General features: G+C 39.9%; 1 protein-coding gene across 1 annotated transcript in view; it reads right to left on the bottom strand.

Moving 5' to 3' along the window:
- The window catches only part of ca16b (carbonic anhydrase XVI b), a 108,955-nt gene that overhangs the window by 20,954 nt on the left and 63,712 nt on the right, over window positions 1-24,289 (bottom strand). Inside the window, exons 4-8 of the mRNA XM_085406979.1 lie at window positions 18,206-18,354; window positions 10,729-10,824; window positions 8,051-8,117; window positions 5,582-5,739; window positions 4,237-4,429 (exon numbers count right to left, since the gene is read on the bottom strand). Coding sequence (XP_085263105.1) covers window positions 4,237-4,429; window positions 5,582-5,739; window positions 8,051-8,117; window positions 10,729-10,824; window positions 18,206-18,354 — 663 coding nt within the window. The remainder of the gene's footprint in view (window positions 1-4,236; window positions 4,430-5,581; window positions 5,740-8,050; window positions 8,118-10,728; window positions 10,825-18,205; window positions 18,355-24,289) is intronic.

Below are 24,289 nucleotides of genomic sequence, written 5' to 3'. Positions count from 1 at the left end.
GTGAAGATGGAAGACTGTGATTGGGATGACTGCTTGACCACATGTGTTTTTGTCTGTCGACATGTGTGGGTAGAATGAAGGTTGCCTTTTAACGGGCTTATTACAAAATCCCGCTTGCTTTGACTCAAAGCCATTTCCACTTGAGAAACACCCAGAAGTGCACAAAGCTAAAGTAACTCAATAACAAAAATACTCCTGAAGGCTTCAGTTGGGTCACGCACAACCTCCGGCGTGTGCAGATTGTCAATCTGGACGCGTTGTGCCTTTTTCATGCCAAAAAAAAGAAGAAGGGGGAAAAAAAAAAGCACAGGCAAAATATAAAAGAACCAAGCGCCGCGTGGCGGGCATGTGGTACAGATTATCTAGCAGCAACATGCCCATACCCAATTTGTCAGATTAAACACTACGCACAAAGGAGACAAAAGATAATCTGTAAATCGTCCTCAAGGTGGCAGTGCAGGCTGCAGCAAGGATATTTACACAGGGCTCCATCAGTATGGGTAAGGGACAATCTGGACATGCTTCTCAGCAGATCAGGGCAACAGCAGTCAGGAAATAGTGTCAAATGATTATGTGCTCTCAGAGTTTCTGCCAAATTGAAATTGTCACCACAGTTTTCTCCATTTGCACACTGAAGCTATGACACAAATTATGCACCACGATATGTGAAAGGGAGAAAAGGGAGACAGGGTGGAAAGAAATCAGTCAAGAGAACACGGGGGGAAAAACAAAAGGAAGAAAATCTCGGGGTGTTGATTAGATGTGACAGGTGCGAAATGTATTATAAACCTGTCGGATGTGTGTTGTCAACCTCAACAATGATAATTTAATAGCAGCTGAAGATGTCACTGCGGTTTTACTGCCTGCATCACTTCTGTCATGGCAATCATCATCCTTTTAACAATCAGCACGCACATATTAGTAACCATCTCAGCTTCTCCCGTTCTGCATATTGCAAAGAAAACTTAAAAAAAAAAAGAAAAAAAGATTCTTCTCCTAAAAATGTGTCATCTGAGCAACCTTTTCTTAAATGTAGTCAAGTTATGAGCAAACGCTGCGACCCAGGCACTGATTTCAAACTTAGATGTGCACGTGTTCGTTTTGTGAAAGTTGCACTTGGTAAAAACCGGCGCAGAGCAGGATCGAGTGGAAACAAAACCTTAAGCTGACAATAAAATGTACATACTGTTTTAAAAGTGGAGGAATTCTTTTAAACGCTGTAACCTTCAAAATTCGTGTTTCATAGAGGTTCCACCTCGGTCTACAACACCACTCAGCACAGAGCATGAATCTTTCTCCCGCCACTGTCTACCGAGCGGTGATGAATCGACGGTTGTCAACAAACAGCAGTTCCAAAGCGTCTCACTTCTAAAGCCTTTACAGTATTTTTTTTAAAAGAAGCTGTTTGCAGCATTGAATGATCGAGGAGACAAGGATTTTACTCTAAACACAATGAGGGGGGGGACAAAACTATTCATTGTGAACTCTGCAGGCGAGCTGAGTAATGCGAGTCATCTCAACCACCAAAAACCAACGCAGTAACTACAATAATCATTTAACGGTGATGCTCACTGTCTATAGCTTTAACCATAATCTTAACACCTACTGATTTTTTTTAAGACTAATGCTCCTTTAATTAAAATGAAAAGGCTGACTGGGTGAAAATCGAGTAACTGCCTACTGTAGGAGTAAAATGCCAAACATTCTTCGGTTATAATTGTTCCGGAATAAGGACATGGCAGCCTTTCTCCACTTTATATCTTTATACATTCATTACTTTTCAGTTCTGTGCTGTAAGTGACAACACAAGAAAGTTTAAAGCATCATTGTGGGTTCTTGGAAACTGTCGCTGTCATTTTCTACAGTTTCGAAACATATTATCAGTTCCCTAACCTGAGAATATAATGAACACAGCAATCTGATAAGACATATAAAAAGCATTATCACCATTGTCTCAATTAAATGGAGGGTATGGCTTTGGCAGAGCTGGGGGGGTTTTTTTGTTGTTTTTTTTACACATGCAAAGACACACCAAAGATAAAATAAATAGTGCCCTATATATCTTGGCATTATTACTGGACAAACAATGACAGTGCACCACCACAAACTAATCTGCAATCTCTATTTTGCATCTGAAAGGTTAGCTCTGCATTTGTAATGGCCAAACAAATTCCATTGCCATAAAAGCCACAGCGGTGGAGCATTCAGTGAAGGCGCGGCCCTGGCTCTCATACGCCATTTACAAGCAAAGCCATCATTTATTGTGCGCGGACAAACAGGCCCCGTTGCACAACCTTGACAGATGTCATCCTTGCAGATGAGATTGACAGTGTTTAAACCTCCATTCGCCTATACATTCTTGCACAAAAATATTCTTTGATAAAAATGCAGATTAGATTTTGCAAAACAGAAAATAAATAAATAAATAAAAAGACGAGGGAGGGGTAAACAAAAAATTAAAAGACACTGGTTCCCATTCATTCTGCCTACTGACATAATGCCACAAAAGCAATTTCACAACTTAATTTGTATGGGTCTATTTTAGCTGTACCACATATTAATGATGATTGCTGATCGGCCCCGTTAGAGTGCTCCAACTTCATCACAAGCATTCCCAATCAATTCTCCCTGCCAGACACCAACAACACCACTTTAAGGAGCAGCAGCCTTTCTCATTAGTCTCCATAGTTCCTGTACTGTTCGGTTAAAGCCAGCACGGCAAGATGCACACATAAAAGAGAAAGACAAACAAAGATACTCTGATCAAGCACTGCATGAGGTCCGTGCCTGGTATTAATATGTGCTTTGAAGAATCAGTTGTATCAGTGAGAGAATCAAATGTGCCAAGTTTTACCCAAAAAGCTCCTGAAATTGGAATTATTACATTAAACTACTGATTTCTCCTCTGTTCGACTTTTATCTAACAAAATACGAGAAAAAAACCCAAAAAAACCCACAATAAAATTGTCCCTTTACTGAGAGACTGATTTTAGCCGAGGTCTATGATTGGTTCCCTATGGCTTCATAGTGTAGCGGTTTAGATATTTGACTAACAAACAAAAGATCACCAGTTTGATCCCGAGAGAAGAGACAAATCCTTTTGGGGGTTGTGTAAGGAAGCGCATCCGGCATATGCCAAATCAGACATGCGGCGCCCCGCGCTATGGCAACACCTTGTGCATAAAATAGCAGCTGAAAAATATTTTTTTCCCTCTGATTAGTTCCTGATCTCCCAGGATTCATGTTCTCTAAATTCTAACGATGCTAATGTTAGCCTGATTAGCTAGTTAGATACAGCAAATAAAATCTGCCTCTATAATTTCAATTGGCAAAAATCAACACTTGCCAGCTAACAAACTCTTTTATCCGTTAGAATCTAGGAACAAAATCCAAACAATGCATAAACTAATTTAAATAAAGCACTTTATTCATATTATTTTATTTACGTGTATGCACCGAGTCTGCTGCCCTCTTTGCACATTTCATTTAATAATATCGATCAGTATAGACAGTTTCACACACGCCCAGGCACACAGGATTGTTAGACTTTAAGTCGAAATCATTATGTAGCTGGGTAGTTTGTGACTTGGTTTCCAATGTGTGTACACACACACACACACACACACACACACACACACACACACACACACACACACACAAATAATTTAGGGCCCATATTGCATAGTGAACGGACTCAGTTCTTAAAAATCTGAAAATTAAGTGTTTTTCATTAGCATGTTAACATTTACTGAGCCAATCGAGTATAAAATGAACAGGTTTAGATTAATGCCCACTTATCTTGCCAGTATATATTTAGGTAGACTGTGATTGAAATTAACCCACCGAGATAGTTTAAACACTCATCTCCCATTTAAAAAAAAAAAAGCATAAAATCCCATCATCATATTTAAAACCCTGATAGAAGTACTTATATTTAGTTTGCCCTTTCTAAGCATTTTCCTGCTTTTCAGTTTTTTACTTGTATGACTTGTAAGACTGTTTCCATCACAGATCTTGGTCCATGCAACATTGGCTTAATGTCAACACTATTCTGCACAGTGTGCATTTACAACATTAATCCACGCTGCAATATTAGCTACCAATTCAAGCAACTATTCCCCGCTGAAAAAGTAAGTAATAATTGTAATTATGGGAGCTCCGTGGATTAAGCAAATCCTTTTATAGTAGTGCTGCAGCTGAGAAAAATCTAAAAATCATAGAGAAAACAAAGCTTACCTTTTGAAGCCTCGGTGCTATGAGGGCTTCCCAGGATCTCGGTCAAATCCCTCTGCCATGCATTTTCTACAGCAGACTTAAAAACTTTGCGATTGCCCAGGTCCTGCAGGGGCCTGAAGTTGTTCCTCAGGTACTCGACAGACTTGACGTGGTCCTGTTGCTCTGTTGTAAAGATGGAGTAGAAAGCCTCCAGCTGGATAGAAAGAAACAAAGAATAGCTATTGAGGCAAATTCAAGTGCTATTGTGCATATGTATACGCGTCTGTCCACGCGCTTTCAATATATCATGCAGAACTGCATTTGGAGCTGCATGCCAGTAGCTGACTCTTCACAACTGGAGTACAGCATTTGCAAGTAACATTCACACCACAGGCACCAGTAGGCACAGACTTCAATCATCACCCTGGGCTGCATGCTGGGCTGTAACTTCTCAATGGGGCAAATTTGTGGCCATTGATTGCCATGAATGATCTCCTGCAGTGTGCTGTAATGACTACACATTACAGATACTGTGGAATCAATGTGTCCTATGCGTGCTTGGAGAAATGAATTACAGGTTCATAAAAGACTATCTGTGAGCGTCACAAACATTGTAAAGGTGGGTCAATATTCTTGCAGGAGAAGTCATTTCTGAACAAAAGATTTGTCCTCTTGCAAGATGATGGAAATTCCACTGAGCCTTGCAAATTTCTACAGCACAGAATTCTCTAGAGGATATGCAGCTGGGTAACCTAAGAATTGTTTGTATAAAAGATGCAGCAAAGGACTGTGTATGGGATCAGCAGAAAGCACTGGGCATGGCTTGGCATATATTATCTCTCAAATCAAAACAGCAAAAAACGTGGGAGGCAAGATGCTGTAAAGCACATAAATGAATAGTTTAAAGGCATTTTTTTTCATTACACGTGTTAAACTTTTACTTCAGGTAAATGAGAATTTAAATTGATGAACCTGAACAACTTTAATAATATGATAGCCAGCTTCCACACAGAGCAGTATTCCATTTAGGAGTCTTTAGTCAATGTCTCACACTAACAGCACAATATATGCATAGGTGCTATCTCACACTTACTATCATTCAAATGCCAGTAATTGGCTCTCCCTTCCTGCTTAATCATCCACTATATAGGCAGTGATGGTTTCATATGCAGAGGAGTTGGAGAGGAACGAAGGAAAAGGGAATAAGGAGGGGAGGCAGATGAGGGGAAAAATTGCTTGTGCACTGACACCGTGGGACAGCAAGCGATCCACTGACTGTGCGCAAATGGGATCTGACTGTGCGTGGAGAATAGAGCTGTATGGACAAGTGTGTGTGTGTGCGTGCGCGTATGTGAACTTGACGCACCTGTGAGTGGGACAGATACACAGGCCTGGAGAAGATGATCCACTCCACTACCTTGCTGCAGGGCGGAGTGGTCAGAGAGCCGGTGTATCTGTAATAACTGTCCACCGACGATGGCAGCAGATCCCTCAAGACGAACGACCTGAGGTAGGTCTCCTTTTCTGTGTAAAGAGATCAAAACCTGTCAATACACAGCGCTGTAAAGCATATCGCTCGGCGCACTAAAACCCTTAATGTGTCAAGTTACAATTACACCAACATTAACAAGGTTGTTTCATTTCATTCCCGGTATGGCATAATTACTGCTTTCCTGAAACCTCCACGAGTGGAATGGCAGTAGTTAAAAGCCTCACCACTTGTTATCACTCTGGCCAGATCTCTGTACTCAGATGGACTGAGAGAAGAGCAAAGGGAGAGGAGTGTGATAAAATGGCCAGCTCTGACAGCTGATCTGTGGCTGGATGGTAGCGTGCTCTGCTCTGTGCAGCAACTGTGGCATGGGCCATTGGAATTACGACAGATCATAATGATTGCTGGATCTCTTCAGTCCTCTGATCAGAATCAGGTAAAGCTGTGCAGAAAAACAAACACTCAACAAAAAAACAAAAAAAAGCAGAAGCATCTTTTAGAGGAAAATTCCTATATGTCCTGCGATTATGTAAAGTGGATTATGCAAGTCGGTTTGATTGTTTTTTTCTCCTTGAATTATGATGACAAATATCAACATAAAGCCAAACTTAATTCAGATATAATCTCTCGTAGCTCATGGGTTTAGGGTGTGGTTTATATTCAGGCTGGTGAGGTACGGGAAGCTTCGCCCCCGATGCCTCATCTCTACCCCGACTGAAATTCAGCGCGCACAGCCTTTCCTCTCTCTGTCTTCAGACAGTGTACGTGCCCTATCGCTCATGGGCCACCGAGATGTTGATGGATGGATGACTGCGGGATAACGAGCTAGTTGAAAAACCAAGCATCCTAACAGGGGAGAAGGCACGGAGGAAGACAGGCCAAAAACCACCACACCCACACCAGGCTCTCTTTCAGTCAGGAAATGAAATAATGTGGTGCAAGCACGGACATCTGTGCAGTCCAGGCACTTGGAGACTCAAAATAATCAAGTATATGCAACATGTTTGATAATCTGTCTTTATCGAGGTTATATAACAAAAGAAAAAGGGAGCTTAACTACATCTTTGGAAAATAACCACACGCACACACGTTATCCTGGTTTAAGGCTAATCAGAATATAGTTATTTAAAATTTGCCAAAACAAAGTGACCCCTTTCCTGGTTCTGAGGCCAAATTCCATGTGTTCCTGTAGCCTCCAGTGGTTTGCTATGGTCAAATTTTTACCCTTATACATTTATCTTTAGCAAAAAGAAAACCGCTAATATTTTTTTCCCCTCCAACGTGAATGCCAAATGTCATAACCTCGCTAGCCCACAATGCAAAACATCGAAACGCCTATCTCCAGAAAGTTGAGGTTGTTGAATTATAATTAGAATCGATTCAGTGAAGCCCAGCGCTGGTCTTTCAAATCCAGCGTGAGTGAAGAGCAATTATGCTGCGCTTCTATATATCCTCATACTCTTACATGTCCTTGTCTGTTTACGATTATGGTCACAAAAAGACCGTCAGCTGCAGGCTGTAAAACAAGTCAAACGTGTCCGTGTAAACAGAGCTGTTGTGCCCTCATCTGTAGTAAAGGATTACACACTCGTGATAAAACATATGCTTATAGACTGCATAAGCCATGAATCCCGTGACGCCGGCCCAGCAGCAGTAATTTAAAACAATATGCCATGAAGAATTGTGCCATAGCACAAAACACAAGACATTAATAGCTTAAATATGAATATAAGCCTATGCAGGAGCTGCAGTCCATGAGAGCTCATAGATTTACATTTGAGCCTGACTAAAACAAAGGGTTGTCTAATTAAGGCTGAGATGTAATTAATAGTTCTTTCTCTGTGAGTGAAGCTCCTTGGAGGTCTCCTACTGTGGAGCCACAGTAGCACGGCAGAGGCGGGATCTTACAAATTTTATCTCCTTTTGAAGTTAAACTCTGCTCATAGCTTGTGTTTAGACTCATTTGGAATTTTTAAAATAATAGTGCTTAAGCAGCTGAATGCAAGAGCGTTGACATTTTGTTCCTGGAGGAGGAGGAACGGCACCATATCTGCAATGGCAAAAGGATTTTACCTCTGCGGATAAATCAAAACATCTATTACGAAAACATCAGAGGGATTTTGTAAGGGTCAATTGCTTTTCGAAGATCCCATTAGAACTTTATTTCCCCAAATGTAATGTTTTTTTGCGAGATTGAGAGATTATGGAATTAAAGTTAAAACTATATGAAATAAACAAATAAAAGCATCGCAGCTCAACAAAGAATGACGAGCACTCAACGGCATGAAAACTATTCTTCTACGGAAAGTAGAGTGTGTCAGGGGTTACGTGCCCGTTACTTACCATGATGCACGACTCCCTTCAATCCCTGGATGATGGGGTCCACAGCTGGGTTGTCTTTTTGCCCCAGCTGCAGGAAACATCCAGAGACAAAGGATTAGAAAAGGGATTAACAGACTTCTATAATAATCCAAATAAAATACCAAAAGACAATCGACATCAGCGGACTAAACTGCAGCACCAGAAGCCATCTTTTTCCATTCTGCTTCTTGTAATGGTTTTTGTTTCGGGGTTTGATTGTTCTGGTTTACTTGGAAAATAACCACCAAAAATCTGAACCTATCATCACACAGTTTTAAAAATGTGTTACAAAATAACCTTGATGTTTATGTGCAGTACCCACTCGCCAACATAACCATAAACTACGTCTCCAATTCCTGCTCTGCCTTTAGTATGTTAACCTGCTTTTGATGCTTTGATTGTTATAAAAGACACTAAACATATCTGATCATTTCAAAGACTGCGTTCGCCTTTTTAGCTGTGATACTGTATGTACAGTAAAACCTGCACTACTTACGTCACATCTGCTGCAAACGTGATTTAAAGCAAACTAAATTAAATCTCAGCTACAAAACATGCTTTCAACAAAGTTTCATACGTCTGTTACTAAGGTTCTTTGGATTGAACTTTTCTAATTAAAAACTATTCACAGCACAGGTCTGATAGAGTGACTTCATATCAAATGTCTTTGCTCATCTGATAGGATTTTCATTATGATGTAGATGCATGAAAATCATTTTTAATAGTGTACATTTTACAGATGAAGGCAGGGAGAATGAGCTCACGAGTGTGTTTCCTAATGCTACGAAACTCAATAGAACGAAATGGTGGCAAAAATAACTCAATATCTGTCTGCTGAGGCACAGGTTTGCCGAGGACTCGGTGCTTTTACAGTCGAGCCGCAGAGTATACTGATAAATTCTGTCTGAGAGAGCTGTCTCATCCATTTTCCTAAATGCCAAATATTTTTCCAAACAAATGCACATTTTCTGGTCTTTGCAGATCTACGGGTAGTATCCATGTGTGGCCTGTGACCTAGAATGTAGATCACACACAAAAGGGGGAGAATGGGAAAAAGAAAACTAGAGATGAACATTGTGATGTTCACTGAGCAACATTCAGGGAGACACTTTCTGAAACTTTTTCCGATTTTTGAAAAATCCACATCTGAATTTCTTTTTTTCCAGATGATTTAAAATGTTTTAATGACCACAGACGTCCTCCTCCTGTGCCGTCTCCAGAGGACTGGTGATGATGCCTTCTTTATCTGTTGGGCTGGCAGTTCATTGTTTGAAATGACAAAAGATGAGCAATATTGCTCAGTCCAACGCTTTTAAATATTCCCAGCGTCCCACTTAAGAGACAAGACTGGACAAAAACAGTGTTGGGATGCGGGGACCAATAATACCTTGCTCGACATTAATTCAGGTCAGTCAGAGGAGAGTAATTGTTTGGAGCTGAATGCTGAATGTGGATAATATGCACACCTTAGAGGCCATTAATAGGCCTTTGGGGAGCAGAGGAAGAATACTTTTCATTGATTAGAAATAGTAAATCTGAGCCAGTGTGTGCATGCCCGCTTAAAAACCTTCACACTGTAAACTGTTTTTCCAACAAATTGTGTATGGTGGTGCTAATTGCAGTAAGCAATAGGGCTGTCAGGACCCAGCGGAGCCATTTAGGTCCTCGTGCACACGCGGTTCATCATTGTCTAAGAGCAGACCTACATTGCAAACACCTGTGTCCCGATTCCAGCCTACCTCAGTCGAAGAACAGAATCTTTTCTATAAACTATTAAGGTGAAGGTTAGCAGATATACATCAGCTGCCACCAACTGTAAAGTTGTTGCTAATAGAAATTAGTCTAACAGAGATAGAAACCGCAGAGTTCTCAGTGCTGCTGCTTAAATCTTGGAGGTGTTTGCACACCTAATAGAAATTAGGACCATTGTTGCCCATTAAGAGCTTACGTGCTCAGATCTTCAGGGGACAATTTGTAGTATCTCAGCAAACAATCTGCTGTGTGCCACAGAACAAGAAATGCAATCAGCAACCAGCTGGAGAGGAAATTTCCTATCGCAACGCAGGTGCCAAAGATCATTCCTAATAAATATTTATCATTTACGGACTTGAAAAATTTATATGATTACCTTTCTCAAAATTGGACCAAAAACAATCCCAATGTTAAATCCATAGTTCCAATGCCCTGTTTTAATCCTCCTGACTCCTACAGGCAGCTTCCTTTTATCTATTCCATTTATTCCCTCATCTCCTTGGTTTTGTAAATGATCTCTTACAGCTGGCAGTAAGTCATTTCATACAACAGTGAAAAAGGATCTTTTCCATCAATATTTCCAGCAACTACACCCAGAGCTACTACAACGAGGTTTTACTCTTCTGAGACCTCCGATGAGGAAACTAAGCTGTGCTATGAAGGATGCACACTCATAAGGCTGATAGTAATGTCAGTAACTTTTACTGATATCTGCTCATAAAACCCCAATGATGCCATCCATCACAGTTCAGCTGAGAGGAACTTGAATGTGTATTAAATTTCATGGTAGGTCATCAATTGGGTATTTAGTCTGGACCTAAATGGTTGCCCAGTCCAAAAGACAAGTGCTGCAGTGCATTGTTGGATTTTCTTGTGCACCTCAAACTCCAACTCTGCTGATACTTTACCTCGAAGAAGATGGCCATGGCAGCAACGATGCGTCTTTCCTTAATGGCAGCACTGAGGCTGTCAAAGTCATCCGGATTGTAAAGGTAGATCTGCATCTGGGGTGGGAAACAGAGCATAAACAGCTTAAGGAGTGGACAAGGAGAGCGAACAGTCCTGTCATCAATCACTTGGACACACTGCTGAGGAGCTGATGAAAAGCTGTTTTGAGGGGCATAAAAGAGGGTGTATTTATCACTCCTATAAATCTCCCATAATCTGTGTCATTCCTTTTTGTGTGCTGCCACTCCTGGAGGATGTTAGAGAAATACAGCATCCCATTCCTCAGGGTGACTGTCCTAACAGACAGTCACAAGCAGAGTGGAAAAGCTGGAGGAACGTGATCCCCCTTGTGCTGAGATCTAACAGAATGGCATTCTTCTGATCACTGCTTAAATTACCTTAAATCACCCACAAACACCGCTTCGGATTTCAAAACAAAGCTTTGGGTGTGTGGGTTGTAATGGAAAACCAGCATACAGAGAATACACCATATATAGCATGTACCATGCCTTGGGTTTTCAATTAAAAAGAAAGAAAAAAAAACAACCCCCTCTTCTTTCCATATTTCAAAGCAGACATAACCGTAATGCTGACCAGAATCAGCAAATGATTCTAAAAGTAGCAATTGGAGCTGTCTATCATTGCACATTCAAGCCTCTTTAAATTGAAAAACCCTTTCATGTCACTGAACCGAGTTAATTGGCAATAAGAAAAAGGTTCTAGATGTTGATTTAATTAAAGGGTATGCACGTCTTTTTTCTTTTCAAAGGAAAATTACGAGAAGCCACAAACCACACGTGGCTGTGCTGACAACAGATTCAAAAAGTCAAAGTAAATAAGTGTATAAATCCATTAATGCGAACCATCAGCTTTAACCAGGTACAAAATTACTCAGATAATTTAAGTTAATCAGTTTCCTTCAGAGTTCCTTTAACTGCAGCCTTTAATGGAACTAATTTGTTGTCTGAGAACTCAGCAAGAAAGAGCATCGGCCATTCATCACCCTTCAGATGTTATTAACTACTTTACCCAATTAAGCTCACCCCCTTAGGCTTCATTTACTCAGAGAGACTGGCTCATGTGACCTGCTCTTGTTAACAGCACACTTTGGAAAACTGGATTCTCCATCGCAGTGAAAACCGTAAAGGAATTTCAATTATTTGATTGCAGAATTACAACATTTTGTTTTTAGGTTTGTCAGAATCCCTGCTCTTTAGAGTGAGCTTTATCCACGCTTACAGATAGCGCTCAAAGTCGTTGAAAAAGGAGCAGATGTGGGGTCTGACCAATCTTTAAGCTATGAGTAATGCATAGAGATATGCTGTCCACATACTCTGAGCCTCCATCTATAGCAACCCATTTTTTTTTCGCCACCAAGTGACTGTGAACACAAGTGCTGAAAGCTGTTCTGCAATCCCGAGTTCCATTTAGGCGCACACAGGTGAAAAACAAAGTCATGTTTGGCGTGATTTCCCAAGACGGCAAAATATTGAGGCAAGACACAAAATCTACAAGAAATAAGTTTGTTGGCGGAGGGAGCTTAGATGTTATTCACAGTATCACAAATGCATTTCTTCTTTCCTTTACAACAAGTGTGCTACCGCAGCATTTTGTCATTAACAGATAAATCTCTCCATTCTTGCACTCAAATCGCACATGATCATCTACGTTATCATTTTACTTGGGCACCTACAAAGTGCTAGAGATTTCATTTTCAAGACGAATAAAGTGTCAATAAAGTGTTAATTTGCACAGTAGGTGCTGCTGAACAACTAAATTAAACTTAGTATTTCACATTACAAATGACTGACAGAACTTTATAGACAAAGTAAAAGACAGCACATGATGGAAATCTGTGAACTGTATCTAAAAGATGGAAGTGTCAACTATGACGCCGTTTCACATAACTTGTTACTGACAAATAGTCAGCGAGCCAGCACACCCCGTTTGACTCTAATAATGACCGTGACATACAAAATAAATTGAATTTTAGTCAATAAGACCTGAAAATAGTGATTTAGACTATAAAGTCAACAGAAAAATGTTTACTGAGGTTATAAATCATAGAAACTGGGTGCAACTTTTCATAAGCATCTATAAAAATTAAGCACCTTGGCAACCAGCAGCTTCTCAGCCAGAGAAGCTAAGCTCATCCAGTCTATGTAACTAATGCTGTGTCTCAAATTGCGCATTTCCATGCTTAACACAGTGCTAATAGTGAGCGTAAGTGTATTCACACTGACAAATACAACTACATGAGGGACCTGTAGAGGTACCCAAATGAAATGATGCAACTCATAATGGCCATATAACTGTGTGTGCTTTTCCCCTTTAACTCACCCATCTCGGCTGTGAAGCAGAAGGGAAGGGACCAGCCAGGAGGGGGAGAAGCTGCTGTCAGCGACAATACTGAATCCAATGCTAAGCAAGCGGCTAACTTTTTATCTCCATCCATTAAAGTAACATTTGTTGTGGTGTTGCTTGGTGTTTATGCGCGTTGAAAGGTAGTCTTCGTTGTAGAAAAATCTACTATTATACGAGTAGTCAGAAGACTGAACAAGATGCTCACGAAATGCAGCAGCCATGGAGGAAATGATTCGAGTCGGCACTATCCTGTCAGAATTTGTTTCGTAAGAACGCGTGTTGTGTAGTTAGTCTCTTGAGTTATTCAAAACAGGACAATATATGTGTCAGTAAGTACATACAGTACAATCTATACTATAGCTAGCTATCTAGCTCTCTATTTCTAAACTTAATTCACATATAAATATACACACATCCATATTTCTTTTCACCAGTTTTGTTCTTGTAACACTATCTGGATTTGTTTGCAATTTTTGTAATTGGTTGTGTGTGTGTGTGTGTGTGTGTCCTCTTTTAAACATCTTTTGCTTATTTGAGTTATCTCAGTGGTGCAGTACACTGAGATTTCAGGCTCAGCATACATCGGCTGGCCAATATTATCGACTGTTTCTGGCCTATTGAGGGGCTTTACTTGGCCCAGAAGATAATTCAGCAAAATATGCTCAAGGAAACGTTGCATCAGAGATTGTTAAGCAAAACACGCTCTGACTGCATTATTTCTGATCATCTCAGCACTGTCTGCAGCACAGAGTACCAGAGTAGGATCCATTTAGAGTCACTGTAAGTTACTTTTTTTTTTTTTTTTATTAATACGCATATATTGCTGTAAAGCAATTAACTGTGATCCTTTTATTATAACATCCAACCACTAAAAACAAACTTTTCTTTTCAGGAAATTGGCATCTTAATCAAAATCTAAATAAATAATGCCAGCCAATATCTGGACCGGCCCCATCCTTAAATCTTTTCCAGTAGTTATTAGGGAGCTGAGGATATCTAATGGAGTGGCCCTTCGCTCATTGGACACTCATCTTTACTCAACTTCTCCCTTTCTTACTGTACACTCACCTCAACACTTTTCATACATCCCTAGTCCTGTGTGCAAACGCATACCCTTCGAAGGTGTGATTTGTAATCCATGTATAATTAATCTAACCTTGGTGACACCCTCATATATTATTAGAAAAGATCTCCCTATGGTACCCCGAGGGAGAAAAAAAATTCCAGTTTCATTTTTCACTCCGCTGTTTGAGCGAACAGGTGGTCCATCTATCGATTTCCCCACTTCACTCCCACGAAAAAGACCGCGGTTAGATTAATGTCAAGCTCAGGAGCCCATTGTTTTGTTTCCCCCCTTTACTTTTTTAAAATAACCATGGTACAAAGCCAGACCTGCTCTATAATACAGCTCGTTGAATTCAAATTTTGTGTTTCGACCCTCTGGACACATGTGAACTACATTTGTATACACTTTAGAGCTTCTGGGCAGGTGGGACAGTAAATCCCCCCCCCCTCCTTTTTTTAACACTGAAAAAGCAAAAGCTTTATGCACAGTGTTATATGTGAGTCAGAGCTCAAAGTGACGCATTTAAAGTGGAGAGATAATTAGACAGCAGCAGATTGGAAAACGGTCTCTGTTTAGCAGAGACAAATAAGCCCTGGAGCTCAACCTCCAAGGTCATGCTGTTCAACTCTTGAAGAACAAAAACATATACACAACAAAAGCCAGCCTCTGCTATAAACGATCACTGGGTACATCAAGCACAAACATTTACCGGTATACATAGGCTGTAACACGCAGGGATTGGCTGCACACATCGTGTCAGGTTTGATATCATCGTAAATACATCAAATTCTGCCAAGTCATATTAAAAAAAAAAAGGAGAAAAAAAAAGGAAATGGCTAAGGGCTATATCCTACACAACCTCATTTCCCTTCAAAACATATCACTTTATTTCATGTTTGCTTTCTGGTATCTGAGGTAATCTATCATTTCTGATGTACAGTATGCCAGCTGACTGTTTGATAACAGGAAAAAAAAAAAAAAAGGACCTCCAACTCAGAGCCGCTTTTGTGCTGCACCTTGTACATACATTTCCTTTTCCTATACAGATGGATGTATTTGCTGACGTCTGGAATATTCCTTTTTGTACTTCCTATAGGAAATGTCATCGGGAGCAGCACATTCTGATACAATACGGTCACTATTTGTAGTTACGAGTGGCTTTTGGTGAGCCTACACCCCCCAACACACACACACACACACACACACACACACACACACACACACCCCATTATACTGTGCCAAGTCAGTCCTATCTGGGTTACATGTTCTTGACATGCTTGTTCAAAGAAGACATGGCACAAGAAGAGGGTCACCCATTATTTAAGTTGCAGTGCCCATCCAGAGAGAGCTTCTTTTGAATGAGCCGACAGCACACTTGCTCTGATAAAACCACTGCAGTGATAAAATAGAAAACAGAAAGTAGGACAGCTGATAGCTACAAAGATTTGAGTTCAGAAAAAAAAAAAAAAAATTGCAAACAGTGTACATATATCACATTCACAATCAAATATGAGAGAGCCCTCCTTTCTACTGCCGTGCCCAACTTTTCTACAGTTTTATTATGTCTGTGAAGGTTCTCAGTCATCCAGGTCATCGTAGTCAAAGCAGCTTGTAAAGAAAAGCAGGAATTTGCATGATAAGGTGGGGCCAGGTTTCACAATGAGCTCATCCGAAACTCTGGCTGATTGGGACCCACACCCATTTTCACACCTTGGCTCAGGCGATTAGAGGATCATCAGGGGGTCCTTTTGTCCCTCTGTGGGGGATATTCCCACTAGGTTTAAATCTGGGACTCCCCACCATTTCACCTTAGAACTGAAGAAGCTTCTCGGATGAGAGGTGAAACGTCTTCAAGCAACTTAAGTCCAGACGCTTTTCTTTACAAGCTCCTTTGACTACAGCTTTATTAATTAACCTCTGCTGTTGGGTGGTGCGTCATCAGTCACATGTGGCACCACCTATCAGCAGAGGTTAATTAATAAGCATACCCTAGATGTAGCTACAGTTTTTAAATCTAAATAGCCTTACATGCCTGATGGTAGACACTACAATGTTGGGACTATCAGTGTTCAATAATGCAATCTATCAGTATAAGCTACAATTAACTGAAGTTCCTGAAATACTTCACATGCAGATGGTAACAGAAAACAACTGACAGCCACTTTACATTCAACACCCCACTTCCTTTCATCCCCAGCAGTGTGAAATAGACTGTAAGAAGATTTGCTGAGAAATACAAAGGACCCACATGCACACATACAGAGACTCCTTCATTTATTAGTGAGATAAAGGCTATAGCAGATGTCCTTTGCAAATGGCAAGAGTTTCATTCTTGATTGCTGCCACACATTAAGGAGCATTCAGTCTAGGGTGCCAGTACCATACCCACATTTTTGCAATTTCACTGTCGGCAGACAATTATTCAGTAATTGTAGATGTTTAGCTTTATTTTCTGCGTGTTTGATGATGGATGTATGTGCTGGCATTACAGCAGAAGTTTATCTTGTGCAGCTGTAACAATATTTTTTTAACCTCTGTATGTATGTATATATTTCTATGACTTTGGAATTTTTCCACTTAATTATTATATCATTTATGTGTATTTAAGCACCGCCTCATGTATTCTTTGACAGAGGATTCAACGCAAAACCTTGGCGTATAAAAAAAAAAGTATACTAAGCTACAAATCTATATTTCTCATCTATAAATTGTATTACTGAAAGAAATGCTTTGTTTTCCAACAGCTGCTCAAATTGGCTATTAAAGTAAATTCTTCAGTCTTATTAGGTAGCACACCATCAAAGGAGCCATATGCACAACAGCTTTATAATGGCTGTACATTATCCGGTGCCCTTTAACACTACACTGAACACAAAATTATGTGGCAAAAATAAATCTAATTACCCAGCCATTCAGCATCAAAAGCTGTGCCTGCAGAGATGGCTCCAAAGAGGAGGGCCAAGAAACAAACACAGGAGGCTTCTAGCTGTGTGTTTGGAGATAGGACAGAAAGGCTCACTAACAGCCACTTCCTGTTTTCATATGCTGCTAAATTTAAACTAATTAGCAACAATTTGACATAAGAGGGGGTAAAAACCGTATTCTATGACCCCACTTTGCAAGAAGAGCATTACACAACTGCAATTCCAATTTTAGACGGCGACTAGGAATGGCTGGCATAAATGATGCATTCAAAGTCACTAATACCTCAATCTATGCATGATATTAAATGTGAAATTTGTGCTTTAATACGTGGAGACAATCAATAATTCAGAGGGGCGTCAGTCTTTACAGCCATGTTACAGGAACTGAACCACTTCCAGTCAGTTTTCTCATGTTTAGCCAGTTCCGTAATGCGATCGTAAGACGCTCCCTATCGCATAAAATCCCATGTGTTTTGAACAACATAATCCCAATTTATTAAAAAGCCTTTCTGTATTACAAATGTCATAGGCTGTCAAAATGAGGCAAGACACAGATTTCTATCATCAGGGGTACTTTCTCACCAATTATGGCATACGGCTATTTTCTAGTAGACGTGTGAAGACAATCTGTAGCAATGTGGCAGCTAGCAAAAGATCATTTAAATAAATGCAAACTAAAGACGATGCACTGTCTCTCATTTTCCTTGGATCCAGAATTTACTTTAAAATATGAAGAGGATTTACTTTGATCCAATGATCTGCCTCAAACTAGTACCGTGTCTTGACTTGAAAACTAATGTTTTTGTGCATCAATATGTTCCCTTAGCTCAGTACAAAGGCTTATGACAGAAATACCTGCAAATTTTTTTAAACTACCACCAAATCCTTGTCATAAATAATTTGGATAAATATTGGGGGGGGGGGGGACTTAGATGCTGGTGTTTATGGATAAAAAAAAAATGCTATAAAAATAGTTCAAGCATAAACTTGAATTCACTAATCTCTCTCCAACATTCATTGTTGACCTTCAACACTCCATATCGCACATTTATCAGATTGCATGGTAGCAACATGGCATTTTACCTCTACAGGGAACCTTCTGCCATTTATGCTGTGTTCTGAGCCTGCTGATCCATTACTCTGGCCCCAGTGAAACTCCATCTTCTCAGCCTTAAAGCGCCCTGGCAGTCCAGCCCCTGCTACAAAGTACTCATCCTTCAGGAGTATAGCAACTGGAGAAAAAAAAGAAAAGAGGTAGAAAGAAAAAAAAAAAAAAAAAAAAAGAGAATCGAATCAAACAAGGGAAGAAAATAAGCACACTTGTGTTAAGGCAGGGCAAAGCAGATTACTCATCAAAGAACATGGTCTACAGAAGCTCAGATGGGCAGTCTAAAGTTAGAAAAATAATTTCTGTGCCTATTATTATTACCTGAATCCTGATTTGTCTTTTATTTTATTTTTTCCCCAATGACAACTAACTCAGTGGCGAGACCAATGTGACAAATCAAACTTGCAAAGAGTAGCTAAGTAGCTGTGATTTGCTTTAATGATTAATGCTCGGATGAACTGTCCAAACTCAACAATTCTTTTCTACAACTTGCATTTATTAAACGGATTAACTAAGCTGCGTAGACTGCAGACTTATTCTGAAATAATTAAACTAAAAAATATATATTCATTAAAAACTAAACTAAATTATCTGGCAATAAGAAATGTAAAAACCTCAAAGTATCTTAATCCTTTGGAGAGTGACTGATGCAGGAGACATTTTCTAACAGTCAGCTCATTAATTGTCATGATTTGTTTTTGTAAGACCTGTAATGCATTTATTAGTGTTCAGACCCTTTCACATTTTCCACAATTTCAAATTTATTACACAAAAAACACATTTTGAGACTATTTTTAAAATATTAAAGATATAAGAATGAAATTTTCAATTTCCTTAACATAATTAGCAAGTGTAGACACCGCTCTATACAGTGTGCCATAATGAAATGGATGTATAAGAATGAAAACAAATAATTGAGGGTGGGAGAACTCCACAGGTTTGACAGGATTGTGAAAAGGTACAGATCTAGAGAAAGACATCATATTTCTGCAGCAGTGAAAGTGTCACAGAGCTCTGTATCCTCAAATCATCTTCAAGTTTTGCAGCCACCAGTCATCCTCAGTGCGAGTTTTGCAGGCTAACAGGAACACAACAGTAACTCTTTTGTGCAGACTGGAGAACCTTAATGAACAACAACCATCAGTGCAGCACTCAGCTAATCAGGCATTAATGGTAAAGTGGCCAGAAGGAATCCATACTTCACTAAAAGGTAGACTGAACTCCCAACGTGCGCGGAAGAAGCCAGGCACTGAGCACCGCCTCATTAATACATTCCCTACAGTCAAACACGGTGGTGACAGGATCGTGCAAGGAGCGGGAGACTAATCAGGATGGAAGTAAAGATATATGCAGCAATCTTAAGTGAAAATCGTTTCCAGAAGCAGTCGTGATCTCGGACCGAGCGAAAGCTCTAGAAAAAGTTGTACCCAGCTAGATCTCAAACATTAACCTGCCAAAGCATCTGTAGAAAGAACAGCAGTGCATCGATGCTGCCCCTCCAGCATTGTTGAGCTTTATCAATTGTGCCAAGAAGAATGAGAAAAACTTGCAAAAGAAAAGTCCGCCAACCTTGTACAATCATTCCAAGAACACTGCTACTTAAAGCAAAAAAAAAAAAAAAAAAAAAAAAATCAACCCTATGATTAATTATCTAAATACTATGTCAACTCCATGCTAATAAACAAAAACTTGTTTTTCCATTGAGCATTGTGTGTATTCAGATTAATAAGAAAAAACTCTGCCTCTATAGAATGATTCATAAATGAATCTGCAGAATTCGGTGGTGAGCAGATGAGCAATGATCACAATGACGCATCTCAGAGAAAGCTTGCACCGGCCGCCTCCGCTGACCTCGACATTCCACTAATCGACTCCAAGACGCCGCTTCAAAAGTAAAAGCCAGAGTTTCTTTAAGTTGTTGCATGACTCGCTAAAAGACACAACAGCCTTCTCTCGCATTGTGAGCTTCTTCCATGCGTTAGCTTTTCACAAGGCTTTAATGCCATTGCCTTTTCTTAATAGCAGCCATTATTGCATTCTCTCTCAAAGGATTATAAACAGTTTCTGCAAGCAAACTTTAATTACATTTTGTGGGGAAAATTAAGCTTTTTGTAGCATTTTAAATCGTTCTATATTAGATAAGTTCATTACAATACTATTTAAGTAAAAGAATTTAATTAGCTTACATACATTGATGTGACTTTAACAGGTCTACAATTATAAATTTGCCCCCCCCCCAAAAAAAAAAAAAAAAAAAAAAAAAAAAAAATCAGTTAATCTATTTCTAGAAGCTCATCTGAATGTTGCTGCTACCTCTTTGAATTTACATCTGAACTTGTGATTTTATTGCAGAATGAACTAGCACATTCCCTACAAGCCTGCCATTTCTATCAGGGTTTTCATGCAGGATGTAATTAACTCACAGCGGTATTCAATACAGACATTTTTTTTTTTGCCTCAGTTCTCTGAACTGAGTATCAAAAGCCTAAGAGACAGAAAATGAAGCAGTATAAAAATATTTCCAGCTTGAGAACTTTATGCAAAGTTAAACTATGTAGAAAATTACTTAAACATCGAGAATATCATACTCAAAAACTGATACTTATGGACCATGTTGGTATTTGAGAGAGAGAAAAAAGAAAGCTGGTTGTATCAAAAGTCTCACACGGGCAGCCCATCAAAAATTTTCAATGTGGAAATTCTACACCTTTTAACAAACTACTTGTCAATAAGGTCATGTGACACAGTTGCTGTAGATTTGTTGGAGCCACATCCATGAATCCTTTGTTCCGCCAAATCTCAAAGGTGCTCTGTCAGATTGAGATCTGGCGATTGTGGATGGCATTTGTGGACAGTGATGTTCATGTTCAAGAAACTAGTGTGAGATCATTTAAACTTGGTGAACGCCGTTTTATCCTGCTGAATGCAAGGTCATGAACACAGTTACCAACAATACTCAGGTAAGTGTTTACATCATGTTCAGTTGGTACCAAGGGTCCGGAAACGTGTGCCAAGAAAACATCCCACACACTATTACACCATCGACCTCAGCCTCGATCCATGCTTTTATGTCGTTTATGCCGCATTCTGACCCCACCATCCAAATGTTACATCATCAACGTTTTTCCTATTTTCTATTGTCCAATTTTGGTGAGCATGTACAAATTGTAGCCTCAGTTTCATATTCGCAGAGACGCTCTTCTGCATACCCTGGTTGTTATGACTGGTTATTTGAGTTGCTGTTACCGTCCTTTCAGCTTGAAGCAGCTCATCCATTCTCCTCTGACCTCTGGCATCAGCAAGCCATTTTCAAACCAATAACTGCCGCTCACTGGATATTTTCTCTTTTTCGCACCATTTTCTGTAAACTCTAGAAATAGTCAGACCACCCCATCTACCACCAACAACCATGATGAATTTAAAGTGACTTAAATCACCTTTCTTCCTCATTCTGCACAGTTTAATGTTCAGCAGGTCATCATCTCCATGTCCACATGCCTAAATGCATTGAGCTGCAGATGTGTGATTGGCTGATTCATTCAATTCAATTTTATTCATATGGCACCAAATTACAGTCGTCTCAAGGCACCTTATATTGTGAGGTAAAGACCTTACAGAAGAAAATGAACCTAATGAAGTGACTGGAAAGTACAGATTGCTCAGATTATAACCTTACGCATCAATGGAAACTTTAAATATGTAACTTAAAGGCTGATGTGCGAGTGGAAGATCTGCAACCCATCTTCAGAAGTTAAAAAATGTTCTTATGTTTTCATGCATCCACAGCTACTGGGATTCACCTTAAAAATTCAGACTATCTGCCCGCTGTTACACTCAGAAAGATCGTGTAATGTTGAGTTTAAGCTGTGTTAAATTTCCACAGCATCTGAAACACCATGGCACAGCAGATTATCATCCCTCCCACTGTCCTGGCTGAGGTTATATGCTAATGCTTCTACAGCCCTTTACCACATCTATGTTTGACATCATTAGCCAGATTAGACCTGGTGCTCCGTCAGTTGATCCCTCTAGTTACAGAGGATTTAGTCAGCCTGTGAATAAGAAAAGCCCACTTTTAATCATTTCACAAAGCAAACTAGGAGGATGAGCATCTGAACAAGCAAACACAGACTGTCAGTAAACAGATAACATGGCGAACAAGTTGTCCTGAGCGAATGAATGGAATCAAAGTAAGTCAAACAGACCAGTGACAGGTATCAGGAAGAAAATGAGTACGAGATCTTGAGAAAAAGAACCAAGAGACAAGATGATCTGAAGAGAGGAGAACATTGTGTGATGAGGGATGATCCGAGCCCCTGTCGTGAGGCAAGAAAGAATCTGCCAGCAGCATTAACGTGCCAGTGCCGCTTAAGCTGAAGGCCCACAGCATGAAGGAGAAGAAATGATGCCGGAGATTTCCAAGACTGAAAGCATCAGGTCAAAGTGAAGGATCAATCTGCACAGGAAATAACTACCCACGGCATTATCATAATTGTGCAACTGCTTTGCAAAACCGCAAAAAACATTTACATAGATGGTAATAAATCCCTGTTACTGCCGTTGTTGAAGTAGTGTAATCCTGTGTGCAACACAAGAAAGCCAAGAAAAGGGGTTGCTGGCTGGCCTTGGGAGTTTCATTAAAAATGCGGCCCTGCGTGTGTTTGAACCCTCCAACAGCAGAGGAGGAATTAGAAGCTAAGCCAAAAAGACCTTGAATCACAGCCTGTGAAAGAAGGGGAGTGTGTGTGAAAGTAAATCCTTGATCAATGCAAATGTCTCTGGGGCCTTCCGATTCCCCATGAATTTGGTTGGGAGTTGTTTGAAATTTTACTGAGAAATGTTTTGTTGAGGAATACTGCTTGAATGGCAGCCAATCAGCCCGATCTCAAAGCAGGTCAAGGCACAAGGGAATGCCATGAAATCAATCGCAATGAACTTTTAAGATCTATTCACTCGCTTCTTAATTACAACACTGACTTTTAAATAGTGTAACGTTAAAGCCACTCCCTGGAGGAACTCGGCACTTTGATTGCAGCACCTCCTGGTGGCGATGATGGGTTGAAAAACGCAACGCTCGAAAGAGTCGGGCCATCGATCTCGAGAAAAATGCTAAAATTGCTCGAATACTTTGCACAAGTATTGGATTTTAAACGCCAATTTCAAAACTTAAGGTATTTGTGCCATTAAATCAATTATAATGTGTCAAATAACACAAAAGCCAAACATGACAACATGAAGAGTCAATAAAAATGACAAACGTGCGTGAAATCTGCAGCTGCCTTTCCCTTCACAGAGCTCTATACAAAGTGTCAGCTTTTGTTTAGCTTTCATTCTTGAGACTTTAATGTTTTGTTCAGTTTTCAGCATCAGCAGGCAACTGCTTTCAGCAAAAACACTGTGAAACATACTACACTCCACCAGCTCAGCTCCAAATGACAGGAACAGTTAGCGGCTAGCTGATGAACATGGTGGAACAATCGGCTCCTGAGAACAAGATATTTCTTTTAGAGGGAAAATAAAACAAGTTTGGCCAATTTGAAAACGCTCCAACTTCAGGATGTCTTCGCATGGACAGAGATGGAGCAGACTTGGTGTATAGACCTAATGTGGTTATAATTCATGATATCAACAACTAGGATGACAAAAAGGGAAATGTAAAGAGGTTATCACGGATCAAAATGATGATTTAGAACATATTAACCTTCATGAGAACATAGCAAAAAAAAGTTTGCCAATCTCACCTTCGTTCACAAAAAGCAGTTGAAGACTGCAGCACGGCCAAAATTACGCTAACTGTTTGTGATAATGCAGCTATTAAATGTGATAAATCAGCTAAAAATCGCAAATCTGTAGCAGTCTGTTCCAAATGCATTGCCAACTACACATACAGAAATTCACATTACCTACTTAAAAACAGACTCAAGCCAGATCGGAAGATCTGAAACTGAAATTCCTCTACAGGTAGTGGAATAGTTGCTGCAGGATGGTGATTTCACAGCAAATTGACAGTCAGTCAGTCTTGCTTTTATCTTGGAATATAACCAGAACACAACTAGCTG

This window comes from Rhamphochromis longiceps, linkage group LG5 (assembly GCF_057381845.1).
Source record: "Rhamphochromis longiceps isolate RC_006_pf linkage group LG5, R_longiceps_female_GT1.1, whole genome shotgun sequence".
NCBI classification, from domain to species: Eukaryota; Metazoa; Chordata; class Actinopteri; order Cichliformes; family Cichlidae; genus Rhamphochromis; species Rhamphochromis longiceps.
Note: the sequence above shows the minus strand (reverse complement) of the source record. Positions and strands in the feature narration are given on the sequence as shown.